General features: G+C 44.1%; 1 protein-coding gene across 4 annotated transcripts in view; it reads left to right on the top strand.

The window, feature by feature from the left end:
* The first annotated feature begins 10314 nt into the window (after window positions 1-10314).
* tesk1b (testis associated actin remodelling kinase 1b) overlaps window positions 10315-18426 on the top strand; it is a 177051-nt gene continuing 168939 nt past the window's right edge. For 3 of the 4 annotated variants that reach the window (XM_068029189.1, XM_068029186.1, XM_068029185.1), the window contains exon 1: window positions 10315-12047. In XM_068029189.1, the coding sequence (XP_067885290.1) occupies window positions 11829-12047 (219 nt within the window). In that variant the 5' untranslated portion in view covers window positions 10315-11828. The remainder of the gene's footprint in view (window positions 12048-18426) is intronic. The other variant, XM_068029188.1, reaches the window with a different exon arrangement.

Genomic DNA, 18426 nt, shown 5'->3' with positions numbered 1-18426 from the left:
ATTGCTGGGCACCCCCAGAACGATCAAGGCACTGGAACTACATCTTCAGGAGCCCAGTGGCCTGCTTGATGGTTGCCCTGGTGGATACATGGCAGCGGTTGTAGTGTTTCTGTGCCTCTATTGCAGGGTTCTGCACTGGTGCCCTGAGCAATGTCTTTATCTGATATCCCCTGTCACCCAGAAGCGACCCATGGAGACCTTCCGGTGGTGTGACTGTCTCAGGATGTACGAGTCATAGCAACTGTCAGGGAACCTTGCGCACACTTGGATCAATCTCTTGCCGTGGTTGCTAATGAGCTGCACATTGAGGGAGTGGAAGCCCTTCCTATTCATGAGTGCCCCCAGCTAGTCTTAATGACAAATGGGTACAGTCTACCACCTGAGGGAATGCTACCATGGAGGCAAATCCTACAGTGCTCTGAGCCTGACTTGCCGCATCCATGGTGAAGTCGATGTAGTCAGATGCCCTCATCTACAAGGCATCTGTCACCTGTGTGATGCATTTATGGGCAGCCAATTGGGATATCCTGTATATGTCTGCAGCCGACACCTGGCAGGAGCCAAACGCATAAAAATAAAATATGACTGATTGCTACAGGCACTGGATGTCCACCTGTTCCTTGAGGCCTGAGAACCTCATCCACAAGCACCTGCTGCAAGAGGCACACCCTTCGCTGGCACTGCTGCTCCTATAGGTCATGAAAGCTGACCCTTTGCCGATAGACCCTCTAGTGAGGGTAACGTCGAATTCTGACTCCTGCCCCTCAGCCACTGCCTCTGCGGTGCTCTCCTGCATGTGGCTGGATGTGTTTGTTATCCTGTTGCTCCTCCTCTGTGCTCTACTCGACCGCAGAATACGTGGGCCCCCTGACCGGGTACATCCTTCAATACACTGGTCTGTGCAGCCCAATTGCCCTGTCAGTTTATGTTGGCATGATGCCAACCAAAATGTGCCCCCCAACACTTGATATATCATCCATCTCAGAACAAGCATTCCTTAATGCCATCTCTCTGACTATACAAGGACTCGTCCTTACTGTTTTCCCCCTTTATACAGCCGACTGGATCTCAATTTCAACAGAGAACGGCTTCCTGCTGTGCAGCTGAGTTACCGAGATGCTGCCCATGTGCTATTAGTAGAATTTCATTGAGGTGCCAAAATAGGGGCTAACTGCTAACCTTAATTGTATATCCACCATTGCCACTGGAAGCCAGGAACATGTTGGAGAGCTGACACAACATACTTCTTTCAGAGCTCCCCCTTACCCCCACTCCCCCCCCAACCTCCAAAGCCGCCTCCACGGGGCTGGGAAAAATATGGCTACAGTTTCAGAACAGTTCTGACAATAAGCCATTGTTAAATGGCTTATTGGCCTGAAATGTTAACTCTGTTTCTCTCTCCACAGTTGCTGCCTGACCTTCTGAGCATTTCCATCGTTTTCTGCTTTTATTTCAGACTAATGCATCTGGGTCTGTTATATCACCTTGTTTTGAAAATGTTAACTTGTTTTGATAACTGCCGCTGCCTCCCGAATAATCATAGCCTCTTTCATGGTAACTATTAGGACTGAATATGAGCATCCCATGCCTCTGTTAGTACCAAAGGGATTCATTTGTTTCAAGCCAGTTTGACTCAGTGGTAGCATTAATATCTCATTGTCAGATGGTTTGTTAGGGGTTCAGGCCCTACTCCAGGCCTTTAGCATACAATCTAGGGTGACACTTCAGTGCAGCACTAAGCAAGTGATGTTGTATGGACCAGATATTAAACTGAGGCTCTGTCTTCCTATTCAGATGGATTTACTTGATCCCATGACACAATTCAAAAATGAACAGGAGAATTCTCCTAGGGGTAGACTGGATTTTGTGAGATTATGTAGAACTGATTAGGCTCTTTTACATCTCTCACAACTTTTATTTCCATTCAAACCAGGCTGTCAACTTGCTATCAGCTGCTTTAGGAACGTGGGAACATTCAGCCCTTCATGTCTGTTGCACCATTCATTCATTCAGATCATGGCTAATCTGTATTTCAAAACCACCTGCCTGCCTTTGTTCCATATTTCGAATACTCTTACCAAACAAAAATCGATCAAGCTCAGTTTCTAACACAAACTAAACTGGCCACAGAAGGTTAAGTTGTGTAACTACCTTCTTAAAGACATGGTAAGTATTAATTACTGCCAATTTATCTCTCTGGAACTGAAAATGAACTATTACAAGCGTAGTGTCTCATTCCTTCAGCTTTTAATTGTTAAAGATTTTTAAAAAGTTAATTTAAAAAAATATACTTTTCTTGAGTATTGCTGAAAATCAGGACATGTTATCGAAGCTTTTCATCTTGTACTCATCAGGACAATCCGCAAGAATACCAATGTAAGGGAAAACAACAACTTTGTACTGGATGAGAAGACAGTGCTGATTGGTTGGCAAGTGAACTCTGATTGGTAGAGGTGTTGCCATGGGGAATGCACCAGTTGACAGTGACCGACAGTTAACTGCCAAGCTTTGTTTGAAATTTTGACCGGGCAGCTTGACTCTAATTGGTCAACGCATTGCCCTGGGGAATGAACCGGCGAATGATTGTCACTTATTTTGTTTAGCTGAAACAGGCACAATGTTTGTACATGTTCTTTCTGTCTGCAAAGAACAGAGCCCTGTGTGTTAATATATGTAGCTTCCAGTACACACAAATGCACCACACTGCGAGCTCGACTGACAATCTTAAACTGGTTGTTAGTGTAATTCTTAGCATTAATATACTTTTCCTTTCTGAATATTTTTCTCTTATCCAATCTTTCTTTCCCTCTTGTTATTTCTCTGTTTGTTCTTGATTTGGCATTGAATTCACTCACACTTCCTTCTCAGTCCTTGCGCTGTTAATTTCACAATCTTTCAATCTGACAGTTAATGAGCTATACAATTTTTTGCCCTATCTCAGATGTCCCATTTACCTCACTATAATGTTACCAGCTCACACTTTCAGCAACTTGCCACACAAGGGCAAATCTAACTAATGGCAGAAAATGTTTGATGTCAAAATCTGAATCAGATTAGCTATGGAAAAGGACAAGGAGCAATCTCAAGTAATCTAGAGTAAAAATACTTAATTGGAGGAGGCCCAATTTCAATGGGTTGAGAACAGGCCTGACCCGGGTAAATTGGAATGAAAGATTGGCAGGCAAAGCTGTAATGCCCTTTACAGACAAGATGGATCGGGTACAGTCAAGGTACATTCCCATGAGGGGGTAAAGTAGAGTTCCCTGGATGACAAAAGAGATAGAGAGTAAGATGAAGCAGAAAAAGGGAGTGTATGACAATGTCAGGTTGATAATACGAGTGAGAACCAGGCAGAATGTAGAACGTTCAGAGGGACAGTGAGAAAGGAAATAAGAGAGACAAAGAGAGAGTATGAGAAGGGACAGGCAACTAACATAAAGGGGAGTCCAAAAATGTTCTATAGGCATATAAATAGTAAAAAGGTAGTAACAGGAGGGGTGGGGTGATTAGGGATCAAAAAGGGGATCTATGCATGAGTCAGAGGGCACGGCTGAAGTACTAACTGAGTACTTTGCATCTGTCTTTACCAAGGAAGAAGATGCTGCCAAAATCATAGTGAAGGAGGAGGCAATTAAGATACTGGTGTTAAAAATTGATAAAAGAGGAGGTATTAGAAAGACTGTTTGTGCTAAGTCACCAGGACCAGAAGGGATGCATCCAAGGATGCTGAGGGAAGTAAGGGAGGAAATTGCAGGAGTACTGCCACAAACTTTCAATCCTCCTTAGATATGGGGGTGGTGACAAAGGACTGGAGAATTGCAGATGTTACATCTTTGATCAAAAAAAGCTGTTGGATAAACCCAGCAACTTCAGGCCAGTCAGTTTAACTTTGTGGTGGGAAAGCTTTTAGAAATGATAATCAGGGACAACATTAATAGTAACTTACACAAATATGGATTAATAAAGGGAAGTCAGCACAGATTTGTTATAGTCAAATCATGTTTAACTAATTGGCTTTAGTATTTTGATGAATTAACAGAGGGAGTTGATGAAGGTAATGTGGTCAATATGGTGTACATGGACTTCCAAAAGACATTTAATAAAGAGTCACATAGCAAGCTTGTCAGCAAAGCTGAGACCCATGGAATAAAAGGGACAGCAGCAGCATAGATACAAAGTTGGCTGAGTGACAGGAAACAGAGAGTAGTGGTGAATGGTTGTTTTTCAGACTGGAGGAAGGTATACAGTGGGGTTTCCCAGGGGTCAGTACTAGGACCCCTGCTTCTCTTGATATATATTAGACTTAGACTTGGGTGTACAGGGCACAATTTCAAAATTAGCAGATGACACAAAACTTGGAAGTATTGTGAACTGTGAGGAGGATAGTGATAGACTTCCAGAGGACATAGACAGGCTGGTGGAATGGGCAGACAAGTGGCAGATGAAATTTAATGCAGAGAAGCGTGAAGTTGTACATGTTGGTAGGAAGAACGAGGAGAGGCAAAATAAAATAAAGGATATAATTCTAAAGGCGGTTTAGAAACAGAGAGACCAGGGGTGGCAGAGCAGGTTGCGAAAGTGATTAAAAAGACATACGGGATCCTTGACTTTATAAACTGAGACATAGAGTACAAATGCTAGTAAGTTATCATGAACATTTATAAAATACTGGCTCGGCCTCAATGGGTGTATTATTTTGGGGAGGCAGTGGCATTGTGGTAATGTCACTTGACTAGTAATCCAGAGACCAGGCTAATGCTCTGGGGGCATGGGTTTGAATCCCAAACGGCAGATGGTGAAATTTGGATTTAATTAATAAATCTGGAATTAAATACTAGTTTAATGGTGACCATGAAACCATTGTTGATTACTGTAAAAACTCATCTGGTTCACTAATGTCCTTTAGGGAAGGAAATCTGCTGTCCTTACCCGGTCTGGCCTAGGGGATGTGCGCGGCAAGTTCTTTACACAGAGGGTGGTGAGTGCCTGGAACTTGCTGCCGGGGGAGGTGGTGGAAGCAGGTACGATAATGACGTTTAAGAGGCATCTTGACAAATACATGAATAGGATGGGAATAGAGGGATACGGTCCCCGGAAGTGCAGAAGGTTTTTGTTTAGGCAGGCTTGGAGGGCCGAATGGCCTGTTCCTGTGCTGTACTGTTCCTTGTTCTTTGGTCTTTGTACATGGGACTCCAGACCCACAGCAATGTGGTTGGCTCTTAAATGCCCTCTGAAACGGCCTAGGAAGCCACTCAGTTCAAGGGCAATTAGGGATGGGCAATAAATGCTGGCCTAGTCAGTGACGCCCAAATCCCACAAACAAATAAAAAATAATGTCCAATTATGGTCACAGCACTTTAGGAAGGATGTGAAGGCTTTAGACAGGGTGCAGAAAAGATTTACGTGAATTGTTCCAGGGATGAGGGACTTCAGTTACATGGATAGATTGGAGAAGCTGGGGCTATTCTCCTTGTTGAAGAGAAGGTTGAGAAGAAATTTGATAGAGAGGTCTAGACAGTAGATAGGGAGAAACTGTTCCTATTGGCAGAAGTGTTGAGAATCAGAGGACACCGATTTATGGTGAATGGCAACAGAAACAAAGGCGATACGAGGAAAAACCTTTTTATCAAAGCAAGTGGTTAGGATCTGGAATGCACTGCCTGAGTGTGTGGTGAAGGCAGATTCAAGTGTCCCTTTCAAAAGGGAATTGGATAAGCACTTGAAGAGAAAAAAATTGCAGTGTTGAGGGAGAGCGTAGGGGAGTGGGACTAGCTGAGTTGCTCTTGCACAGTCAAGACGGGCTGAATGGCCTCCTTCTGTGCTGTAACAATTCTAGGATTCTATTGAAATTAGCTGTTCCTGCTATATCAAGCTCCCCTTCAGTTCTATGTTCTGGGTTTTAGGGTGGAGAAAAACGGTTCAGATGGCCTTCCCATGGGACTGTTCCTCTTGTCTTGGCTATTGTCGTGGGACAACCTTAAAGGCGAACCACCTTAAGGATGCAAGTGAACATCATCAGAGGAAGTGATGTTGAGTAACACAAGACCAGGTGGTTGTGGGTGGAGCCCGGCATAGTAAGAGATGTTCAGATGTACTCCTGCAGTTAATACAGTTATTATATATGTATATATGTTCCAGTACTATTATAAACCACTGACCACCTCCAGGCGCGTATCCATTGTCTCTCGAGATAAGGAGGCCCAAAAGAAAGAACTATTATAATAAAACCCCAAATATATTTTGAATATTGTATTCCTGTGACTCTTAGGAACAGATCACACACCAAAGGACAAGTAATATTACAGCCATAGTCACCATCCACACGTTCAAGATGTGTGGGACCCATGGGAGGTTCACCCAGACTGCCCGCCTCTCTTCCAAGGCTATGTCCGCACCAGAGGATGTTAGTTGCATTGTTAATGAGTCGAGTTAAACTACGGAATAAGAGCAGAAAATGCTGGAAATACTCAGCAGGTCTGGTAGCATCTGTGGAACGTGAAACAGAGTATTTCCTGCACTTTCTGTTTTTATTTCAGATTTCCAGCATCAAGAGTATTTTGCTCTTGAGTTTAGGTGCATGGTTTTGTTTCACTTTATTTGGTAACTATATCAGTTTGAACAGACCACGACATTCAAACTAAAAGTACCATTGTCCATCTTGTCAATCTCTGAGTCCAGAAGTTAGAACCGTAGAATGATAGAAAAGTTACGGCACAGACGGATGCCAATCAGCTGGCCGAAAAATCTAGCTGCCCAATCTAATCCCATCTTCCAGTACCTGGTCCGTAGCCCTGCAGGTTACAGCAAGTCAGGTGCATGTCCAGGTACCTTTTCAAAGAGTTGAGGGTTTCTGCCTCCACCACAGATCTGGGTAGTGGATTCCAGACGCCCACCACCCTCTGGGTGAAAATGTTTTTCCTCATGTCCCCTCTAATCCTTCCACCAATCACCTTAAACCTGTGGCCCTGGTTATTGACCTCTCCACTAGGGGAAACAGGTCCTCCCTGTCTACTCTATCTAGGCCCCTCATAATTTTGTACACCTCAATTAAGTCACTCCTCAGCTTCCTCTGTTCTAAGGAAAACAACCCTAGCCTATCCAATCTTTCTTCATAGCTGCAACCTTCAAGCCCTGGCAACATTCTTGTAACATTCTCGTTGTGGGTTCATGGCCCCGCTCCAGAGTCTTGAGCACACAATCTAAGCTGACGCTCCCGGTGCAATGCTGAGGGAATGCTGCACAGTTGGAGGTGCTATCCTTCAGATGAGATGCTAAACTGAGGTCTCATCTTTCCCCTCAGCTGGACATAAACAATACCACAGCACCATTCTGACGAAGAGTAGGAGAGATCTCCCCAGCGCCTTGGCCAATATTTATCCCTCATTCTATTTCACTAAAACAGATTATATAGTCATTATCACATTGCTGTTTGTGGGAGATTGCTGTGCCCAAACTGGCTGATACATTTCCTATGTTACAGCAGTGAGTACACTTCAAAATGCATCTCTTTTGGCTGTAAAGTGACTTGGGATATTCCTGAGGTTGAGCAAGGCACTACAGAAATGCCAGTTCCTTTCTGTTATGTGCAAACTTGCTGCCATGTTTCCTACAATAGTGACTACACTTCAACAAAGTACTTCATTGGCTGTAAAGCACTCTAGGATGTCCTGAAGTGGTGAAATTTTTTTTCTTTAATCATTTGCGAAAGGTTATGAGATGACCTGCACACATTGAAAGGCAATACTGTATATAAATGCAAGTTTTTTCTTTGTACTGAAAGTACTTCAGAAGCTTCTGATCAGGAAAAGATGTGGACCAGATTTCAGTTGGGGGAGGGCGGGGTGGTGCTGCGAGGGGGTCCACCTTCGAGGGTGATGGATGGCAAGGGAATCGACGCTCAAATTGCAGCTACCAGACCCTAGATTGTTACACTCGCATTAAGCTTCTGTTTGTTTAGATTTTGTTTATTAATCCTATTTATATATTTATTCTGCATGTCTGCTTGTATGCTTTAATAGACCTCATTAAATTGACCCTAAACAGAACTCAACCATCTCATTTCGTGAAGTTGCCCTTTCTAATAGAGAGGGGGGCATTCACACGTCGCTCAGTGGGTAGCACTCTCACCTCTGGGTGAGAAGGTTGTGGTTCAAGCCCCATTCCAGGAACTTGAGCACATAATCTAGGCTAATGCTCCAGTGCAGTACTGAGGAGAATATACAATATATATTAATGATTTAGATGAGGGAACTAAATGTAATATCTCCAAATTTGCAGATGACACAAAACTGGGTGGGAGGGTGAGTTGTGAGGAGGATGCAGAGAGGCTTCAGGGTGATTTGGACAGGTTGAGTGAGTGGGCAAATGCATGGCAGATGCAGTATAATGTGGACAAATGTGAGGTTATCCACTTTGGTAGCAAAAACAGGAAGGCAGATTATTATCTGAACGGCTGTAAACTGAGAGAGGGGAATATGCAGCGAGACCTGGGTGTTCTCGTACACCAGTCGCTGAAGGTAAGCATGGAGGTACAACAGGCGATAAAAAAGGCAAATGGTATGTTGGCCTTCATAGCGAGAGGATTCAAGTACAGGAGCAGGGATGTCTTGCTGCAATTATACAGGGCCTCGGTGTGGCCACATCTGGAATATTATGTGCAGTTTTGGTCTCCTTATCTGAGGAAGGATGTTCTTGCTATAGAGGGAGTGCAGCGAAGGTTTACCAGACTGATTCCTGGGATGGTAGGACTGACGTATGAGGAGAGATTGAGTCGGTTAGGATTATATTTGATGGAGTTCAGAAGAGTGAGGGGAGATCTCATAGAAACCTATAAAATTCTAACAGGACTTGACAGGGTAGATGCAGGAAGGATGTTCCTGATGGTGGGGGGAGTCCAGAACCAGGGGTCATAGTCTAAGGATATGGGGTAAACCTTTCAGGACTGAGATGAGGAAAAATGTCTTCACCCAGAGAGTGTTGAGCCTGTGGAATTCGCTACCACAGAAAGCAGTTGAGGACAAAACATTGTATGTTTTCAAGAAGGAGTTGGATATAGCTCTTGTGTCTAAAGGGATCAAAGGGTATGGGGCGAAGGCGGGAACAGGCCACTGAGTTGGATGATCAGCCATGATCATAATGAATGGCGGAGCAGGCTTGAAGGGCCGAATGGCCTACTCCTGCTCCTATTTTCTATGTTTCTAATGCTGCATTGTCGGAGGTGCCGTCTTGCAGATGTCTCTCAGGTGTATGTAAAAGAGGCCACGGCGCTATTTGAAGCAGAGTTCTCCCTTGTGTCCTGGTCAATATTTATCCCTCAATCAACTTCATTGAAAAGCAGATTATCTGGTCATTATCTCATTGCCTGCTGCGTTTCCTACATTCAACAGTGACTACATTTCAAAAGTATATCATTGGCTGGGACATGCTTCGGAACATCCTCAGGTCATGAAAGGCGCTATATAACTGCAGGTCCTCTGCCTATGGCTGCATTTAAAATGCGTTTCACCACCTCAGGATGTCTCAGAATGCTTTACAGCCAATCAACAACAACAATTTGCATTTATACAGCGCCTTTTACATAGTAAAATGTCCCAGGGCACTTCACAGGGGTGTTATCATACAATATTTCACACCGAGCCACATAAGGAGATATTCGAGCAGGTGACCAAAAGCTTGGTCAAAGAGGTAGGTTTTAAGAAGCATCTTAAAGGACGAGAGAGAGGCGGAGACGTGTAGGGAGCGAATTCCAGAGCTTAGGGCCTCATCGGCTGAAGGCACGGCCACCGATGGTGGAGCGATTAAAAGCAGGGATGCTCAAGAGGCCAGAATTGCAGGAGTGCAGATATCTTGGAGGGTTATGGGGCTGGAGGAGATTACAGAGATAGGGAGGGGCAAGGCCAATGGAGGGACTTGGAAACAAGAATGAGAAATACATTTGAAGTGCAGTCACTGTTGTAATGCAGGAAACCTGGCATAGCAAGTTCCAATAAACAGCAATGTGATAATGACCAGATTATCCGTTTTAGTGATGTTGGTTCGGGATAAATATTGGCCAGGGCACTGGGGCCAAGTGCCCTTTCCTTCCAGTTTATTCAGACTAATTTTCAGTCGGTAATTTCTGTCTGCACTGGAATCTGTCAGTGAAACAAGCTGCAGTTTGATCTCTTGTGCTGTTTCCTGATTGCCAGTGAATTCCTGCAACCCGCAGGCGGCGCCCAGTCTCTCTCTGACCGGGGGAATGAAGGCTTTTGCGGGGCGGGAGCATCTCAGCAGCACCGCCTTCTCTCCAGCCTCCCTACTTCCACATAAGGGAAAACAGAGTGTCAGCAGCGCCAGAGACACAGAGAGAGAGAGAGAGAGAGCAATCCGGAATAACACTGACAGTGATGTGTGCAAAGCAGCGATCACACCCGGAGCCGGATCTCGGTGCTTCCCAGCTGCTGAGATAAGCGGAGCAGCTGCAAACTGGAGCAGAAACGGCAGCGGCAACATTGTAATTCCAGGGAACCGGAATCGCAGCCGGAGCAGGGTTACAGGGGAATCCAGGACCAGGATAGAGCTGAAACCAGGATCAGACTGGGAGCTGTTAGAGGGAAAACCAGGATCAGACCAGAAACAGGATTAGTGGGGCAACCAGGATTACACCAGGAGTAGTTCGAGGGGAAACCAGGATCAGACCAGGAACAGGATTGGAGGGGAAGCAAGGATCAGACTGGGAGCTGTTAGAGGGAAAACCAGGATCAGACCAGGAACAGGATTGGAGGGGAAACAAGGATCAGATCAGAAACAGGGCTAGAGCTGAAACCAGGATCAGACCAGCACAGTTAGAGGGGAAACAAGGACCAGACCAGGAGCAGGATTGGAGGGGAAACTGGGGCTAAACCAGGAGTAGGATTAGAGGGGAAACAGGATCAGTGCCAGAATAGGGTTTGGGGAGTATCGGGATTACCTTGGAGCAGGGTAAAATCTGTTCAGTGTCAGTTTGCGATGCTTTATTTGATAGATTGAGGTAACGGGAGCTGCTCCTCTCAGTGGCGACTGTATCTCAGGATCATTGGCTGCTGTTACTGTTTCACACTGTCCAAATTGAGCCCAGGGTTAAGATTAGGGTTAGGAATAGGATTGATCCCCGGGTGTACATTTCAGGCACTTTCTTGGTGAAAGGGCTGCAGTCATCTTGAGCTTTTAATTATTAGCAATGACACAGATCAGGGGATAGATTGTTGACTAATTTGTCAATTATTGATCGATGGGAGCCTGATTAATAACTGAGGAATTATTATATAATTGTCACTTTATTGATTTACCATTGCTGGATTATCGATTTATTGGAACCAGATTATTGATAGATCGAAGTTTGATTATTGACTGACTGACGGATCATCGATTAATTGTTGCTCTTAAGATTTCTGGATTATTAATCGATTTTTGCTGGATTATCGGTTGATTGGAACCAGTTTATCGATTGATCACTGTTGGATTATTGACTGATTGATGGATCATTGATTAATTGTTGTCGGATTCTCAACTGATCATTACTGAATTGTTGATTTATCTGCGAACTCTGATCCAGGCCATGTCCTGGTTTATCAATTGTTGCTAATCGCTCCTGATTTATTAATTGGTTTGCTGGTATTTGAGATTGCCTCCAATGGACACAATTCTGAGCCTGGTGGTGTGAAGCCCCTTCCTCTAAATCCCTGAAAACTTCACCCCCCCTCCCCGCCTCTGACCACCCCAACATCAAGAAGCTCCTGACCTGGGAAAGATGTGAATCAGATTTCAGCAGTGGGGGGGTGGGAGGGTGTTGGGGTTAATCTTCCCGGGAGATGTCGAGAGAATCAACACTTAGATTGGACCTATCCAGTGATGTCCTGATACCAGACCCTGGGCCATACTCTGCCCCAGCGCTAGGCTCGATGCCCGGGTGCAGCCATCTCCGCCCCTCCTCGTACAGGGCACTGCGCAGTGCCGTCTCCACCTTGACCAGGATCGATGACTTCTACTGCGAGAAAATCGGGTCGGGATTCTTCTCGGAGGTATTCAAGGTAGGTGGCTGTGAATGCTGCTTGTGTTACCAGAGACCTGTGCCAATAATTGGAGTCGGGGGAGAGGCACAGCTGAGTACTTGAGGCAATAACTGATTACCGAGATACTGTCCACACCTGAGGGTCTGTTTGTACCTGAGGGTCTGTTTGTACCTGAGGGTCTGTTTATACCTGAGGGTCTGTTTATACCTGAGGGTCTGTTTGTACCTGAGGGTCTGTTACCTGAGCCAGTCTCTGCTACTGTGTCTCTGTGATTTGGATGTAGGGAATGGTGTTGAAATTTGCAGATGATGCCATAATTGGAGGAATAGTTAATTCTTTAGAAGACTAAAGCAGTGGTTCTTAAACTTTTTTGGTTGTAGAGCCCCTTTTCAAATGGATTAGTAATCACAACAATAATAACAACTTATATTTATATAGTGCCTTTAACATAATAAAACAAACCAAGGCACTTCACAGGAGCATTCTAAAACATAATTAGACACTGAGTCACAGAAGAAGATATTAGGACAGATGGCCAAAAGCTTGGTCAAAGAGATAAGTTTTAAGGTGTGTCTTAAAGGAGGAACGAGAGGTAGAAAGGCGGAGAGGTGTAGGGAGGGAATCCTGAGGTTCAGGCCTTGATAGTTGAAGACACGGTCACCAACGGTGGAGCAATTAAAATCAGGGATACTCAAGAAGCCAGAATTAGATGAGTGAAGGGTAGATGATCGGGGGGTTGTGGGGCTGGAGGAGATTACAGAGATAGGGAGGGGCGAGGCATGGAGGGATTTGAAAACGGGAATGAGAATTTTAAAATCAAGGCTTTGCTTAACCAGGAGCCAGTGTAGCAAGCACAGGGGTGATAGGGGAATGGGACTTTGTGCGAGTTAGGACATGGGCAGCACAGTTTATGGAGGATAGAATGCAGGAGACAGCCAGGAGTGCGTCAGAATAGGCAAGTCTAGAGGTAACAAAGACATGAATAAAGGTTTCAGCAGATGAGCTGAGGCAGGGCGAAATTGGACGATGTTACAGAGGTGGAAATAGGTGGTCTTAGTGATGGCATGGATATGTGGTTGGGGTCAAATGTGACACCAACATTGCAAACCATCTAGTTTAGTCTCAGACAGTCGCCAGGAAGAGGGATCACGGACCCCACCCCCGATCTAAATTATAATACTATATAATATGCAAGTGCTGCATGTGAAGAGTATTTTGATAACACGTTTGAGACAGCAAGGATTTACTTACAGATTTTGGTGAGGTGGGTGGGCCTAGTTAAATAGTTAAAAAACTTGCCCCTCTAGAACAAGGCTGAACTTACCGGGTGCCCACCACCAGCCTCAGCAACTGCAGGTTCACCTGCCGATATTCCTGATACTCGTGGTGCTCCTCTATGCACGCTCCCCTCTGAGGCGAGCCCGCTGTGCTCTGTACGTGTAGTGGCCGTACTCCGTTCCCAGCTTGCACCAAGCCTGTCTCCAGCCACCGCTCCCCTGGACTCCCTGGAAAGTCTCTATGGGCCCCCAGGGGTCCGTGGACCCCAGTTCGAGAACCATCGGAATAAAGGAAGATGAAAAGGAACATCGATAAGATGGGGGAAGGGACTAAAAAGTGCCAGATGGAATTCAGTGTTTGTAACTGTGAGGTAATAATATTAGTAATTACACTCTGAATGGAAACAGGCTGGGTGATGTGAAAGAGCAGAGGGTATGGTAGCACAGTGGTTATGTTGCTGCACTAAAAACCCAGAGGTCGCTGGTGAATTTAAATCCAGTTAACTAACTTTTAATTCCAGATTTATTTAATTATCAATAACTAGCAAATTGTTTTACATCCACTGGTTCTCCCTTTATCTACCTACTAATTACACCATCAAAAAAACTCTTCATATAGATTGGTCAAACACAATCCCCTTTATAAGACATGTTGACTGCCTAATCATGTTGTGATTTTCCAGGTGCCCTGTTACAAAGTCCTTAATAATAGATTTTAGTATTTCCACTCCTACTGATAACAGGCTAACTGGCCTGTAGTTCCCTTCCCCCGCCCCCCGGGGTTACATTTGGGTATATTGGCTGTGTATTGGTAGGGTTGAGAGATATGGGTTCAGAATTCAAGCTACAATATCGACCTGTGGTACTGGCAGGTAAATTGAGTTAAGTTACAGATCAGCCATGATGTAAAATAAAAACGGAAATTGCTGGCAGGATCTTTGGAGAGAGAAACAGAGTTAACGTTTCAGGTCAATGGGTGTTCATCAGAAACTTCCAGCATGCTCTGCTTTTAATTCAGATTCAGTGAGCCTGATGTCAGTGGTAGGGAAGCTGCTGGAGAAGATACTGAGGGATAGGATCTATTCCCATTTGGAAGAAAATGGGCTTATCAGTGATAGGCAACATGGTTTTGTGCAGGGAAGGTCATGTCTTACCAACTTAATAGAATTCTTTGAGGAAGTGACAAAGTTGATTGATGAGGGAAGGGCTGTAGATGTCATATACATGGACTTCAGTAAGGCGTTTGATAAGGTTCCCCATGGTAGGCTGATGGAGAAAGTGAAGTTGAATGGGGTCCAGGGTGTACTAGCTAGATGGATAAAGAACTGGCTGGGCAACAGGAGACAGAGAGTAGCAGTGGAAGGGAGTTTCTCAAAATGGAGACGTGTGACCAGTGGTGTTCCACAGGGATCCGTGCTGGAACCACTGTTGTTTGTGATATACATAAATGATTTGGAGGAAAGTATAGGTGGTCTGATTAGCAAGTTTGCAGACGACACTAAGATTGGTGGAGTAGCAGATAGTGAAGGGGACTGTCAGAGAATACAGCAGAATATAGATAGATTGGAGAGTTGGGCAGAAAAATGGCAGATGGAGTTCAATCAGGGCAAATGCGAGGTGATGCATTTTGGAAGATCCAATTCAAGAGTGAATTATACAGTAAATGGAAAAGTCCTGGGGAAAATTGATGTACAGAGAGATTTGGGTGTTCAGGTCCATTGTTCCCTGAAGTCGGCAACGCAGGTCAATAGAGTGGTCAAGAAGGCATACGGCATGCTTTCCTTCATCAGACGGGGTATTGAGTACAAGGGCTGGCAGGTCATGTTACAGTTGTATAAGACTTTGGTTCGGCCACATTTGGAATACTGCATGCAGTTCTGGTCGCCACATTACCAAAAGGATGTAGATGCTTTGGAGAGGGTGCAGAGGAGGTTCACCAGGATGTTGCCTGGTATGGCGGGCGCTAGCTATGAAGAGAGGTTGAGCAGATTAGGATTATTTTCATTAGAAAGACGGAGGTTGAGGGGGGACCTGATTGAGGTGTACAAAATCATGAGAGGTATAGACAGGGTGGATAGCAAGAAGCTTTTTCCCAGAGTGGGGGATTCAATTACTAGGGGTCACGAGTTCAAAGTGAGAGGGGAAAAGTTTAGGGGGGATATGTGTGGAAAGTTCTTTACGCAGAGGGTGGTGGGTGCCTGGAACGCATTGCCAGCGGAGGTGGTAGACGCGGGCACGATAGCGTCTTTTAAGATGTATCTAGACAGATACATGAATGGGCAGGAAGCAAAGAGGTACAGACCCTTAGAAAATAGGCGACATGTTTAGATAGAGGATCTAGATTGGCGCAGGCTTGGAGGGCCGAAGGGCCTGTTCCTGTGCTGTAATTTTATTTGTTCTTTGTTCTATTTCCAGAATCAGCAGTATTTTGCTTTTGTATCAGCCATGATGTAATTGAATTTCAGAACAGGCTCGAAGGGCTGAATGGCCTCCTCCTATGTTTCTAATTAAATGAATGGATGATAATCAGCAGCTGGAGTTTGCAGTTTCCTATCATGTGCACCCAGAATGCTCCTGGGGTGTAGGAGTGGAAAACGTCACTCTCAGTGCACTGTTGCACTATTGCGGAGTTTGCTGACTTGCACAGTTTTTAATGAATATAAATTTCTCCTAATCAACATTCAAGAGGTTCATTGTATACCATGCCACCTCTGTATTTTTTATTTTTAAAATGTTTTTCCATTCTACAAAAATGGTTCTGAAAAGGCAGGTTTATAAATTGAATGTTCCACAGATATAAAGAGATGATTATTCTTTGACAATCGCTGTTAACAGAGAAGCATTTAGTACTGCTGATCACAGGTGTTGTTTGTCTTGTGAGCTGTTCATAAAGCAGAAGCACCATTATATAAATATAAAATATTCTGCATGGTGGTGCACAAACCCAAATTCCTGTTTTCATGATTTCTGGTCACACTTTCTTGTCAGTTTTCCTTTTATAATTACTATGTCAACATTTCCCATATAATTTTCTTACCTGAACTGTCACAGTGTAGCTGCAGACCTTGGTCATTAGGTGGCAAGTTTTCTAAAGGCCCAACTCTTGTCGCCATCTTGTGTCTAAAACATTTTTGAATCATTGACTGAACAGGGCCTGATGGCTGTGAATAGAATTACATAAATGTTATCAACTTGGCTGAATTCACAATCCATTTTGTTTAAAAGTCTTATTGGGGAGGGAGGTCTCACATCCTCACAGGGTGAAGAGCTGTCAGTGCCATGGTAATGCACAGATTGCATGCTGGGAATGTCCGCACGTGCTCAGAACATGTGCACATGACTGAGAGCCCTCTCCTACTGCAATGTCTGAAAATACTCAATTGATTTTAAAAGAAGGCTTTAAAAGAAGCTGAGGCCTTCAATTGAAAACTTCAATGAAAATAGTAAGAGCCACAAAAGTGCCTAAATATAGCCATGCTCACAAGATTTTTTTTTTGTTTAAAGCCAGTCATTAAGAAAACAAATTATTTTCCAAAAGAGATTTTGAGTGATTCTGTTAGTTCATCAACAAACTTATGATAAAAATATGTGATGCGGCACCTTTTTAGCAGAAGAAAGAACTTAAATGAGTTTACATTTATATAGTGGCTTATGAACATATGAATTAGGAGCAAGAGTAGGCCACTCAGCCCCTCGAGCCTGCTCCGCCATTCAATACGATCATGGCTGATCTGATTGTAGCCTCAAATCCACATTCCCGCCTACGCCCGATAGCATTTTACACCCTTGCTTATCAAGAATCTATCTACCTCTGCCTTAAAAATATTTAAAGACTCTGCTTCCATTGTCTTTTGAGGAAGAGAGTTCCAAAGACTCTCAACCCTCTGAGAGAAAAAATATCTCCTCATCTCTGTCTTAAATGGGCGACCCCTTATTTTTAAACAGTGACCCCTAGTTCTAGATTCTCCCACAAGGGGAAACATCCTTTCCACATCCACCCTGTCACGACCCCTCAGGATCTTATATGTTTCAATCAAGTCACCTCTTACTTTCCTAAACTCAAGTGGATACAAGTCCAGCCTGTCCAACCTTTCCTCATAAGACAACCTGCCCATTCCAGGTATTAATCTAGTAAACTTGCTCTGAACTGTTTCCAACGCATTTGCATCCTTCCTGAAATAAGGAGACCAATACTGTACACTGTACTCCAGATGTGGTCTCACCAATGCCCTGTATAACTGAAGCATAACCTTCTTACTTTTGTATTCAATTCCCCTTGCAATAAATGATAACATTCTATTAGCTTTCCTAATTACTTGCTGAACCTGCATACTAACCTTTTGTGATTCATGCACTAGGACACCCAGATCCCTTTGCATCTCAGAGCTCTGCAATCTCTCACCATTTAGATAATATGCTTCTTTTTATTCTTCCTGCCAAAATGGACAATTTCATATTTTCCCACATTATACTCCATTTGCTAGATCTTTGACCACTCACTTAGCCTATGTATATCCCTTTGTAACCTCCTTATGTCCTCTTCACAGCTTACTTTCCTAACTACCTTTGTGTCATCAGCAAATTTAGCAAGCATACTCTTTGGTCCCGTCATCCAAGTCATTTATATAAATTGTAAAAAGTTGAGTCCCCAGTACTGATCCCTGCGGCACACCACTCATTACATCTTGCCAACCAGAAAAGGAACCATTTATGCCTACTGTGTTTCCTGTTAGCTAGCCAATCTTCTATCCATGCCAATATAGTAATACAACATGAACTTTTACTTTCTGCAATAACCTTTGATGTGGCACTGCTGCAAATGCCTTCTGGAAATCTAAATACAGTACATCCACCAATTTCCCCTTTATCCACAGCACATGTTACTTTACTTATTTAGAGATGCAGCACTGAAACAGACCCTTCAGCCCACCAAGTCTGTGCCAACCATCAACCACCCATTTATACTAATCCTACATTAATCCCATATTCCTACCACATCCCCACCTTCCCCCTACCTATACTAGGGGCAATTTATAATGGCTACTTTACCTATCAACCTGTAAGTCTTTGGCTGTGGGAGGAAACCAGAACACCCGGCAAAAACCCACACAGTCCCAGAA

This window comes from Heterodontus francisci, chromosome 4, assembly GCF_036365525.1.
Source record: "Heterodontus francisci isolate sHetFra1 chromosome 4, sHetFra1.hap1, whole genome shotgun sequence".
Lineage (NCBI taxonomy): Eukaryota > Metazoa > Chordata > Chondrichthyes > Heterodontiformes > Heterodontidae > Heterodontus > Heterodontus francisci.
The sequence above is the reverse complement of the archived record's forward strand: the minus strand, read 5'-3'. Positions and strand labels throughout refer to the sequence as shown.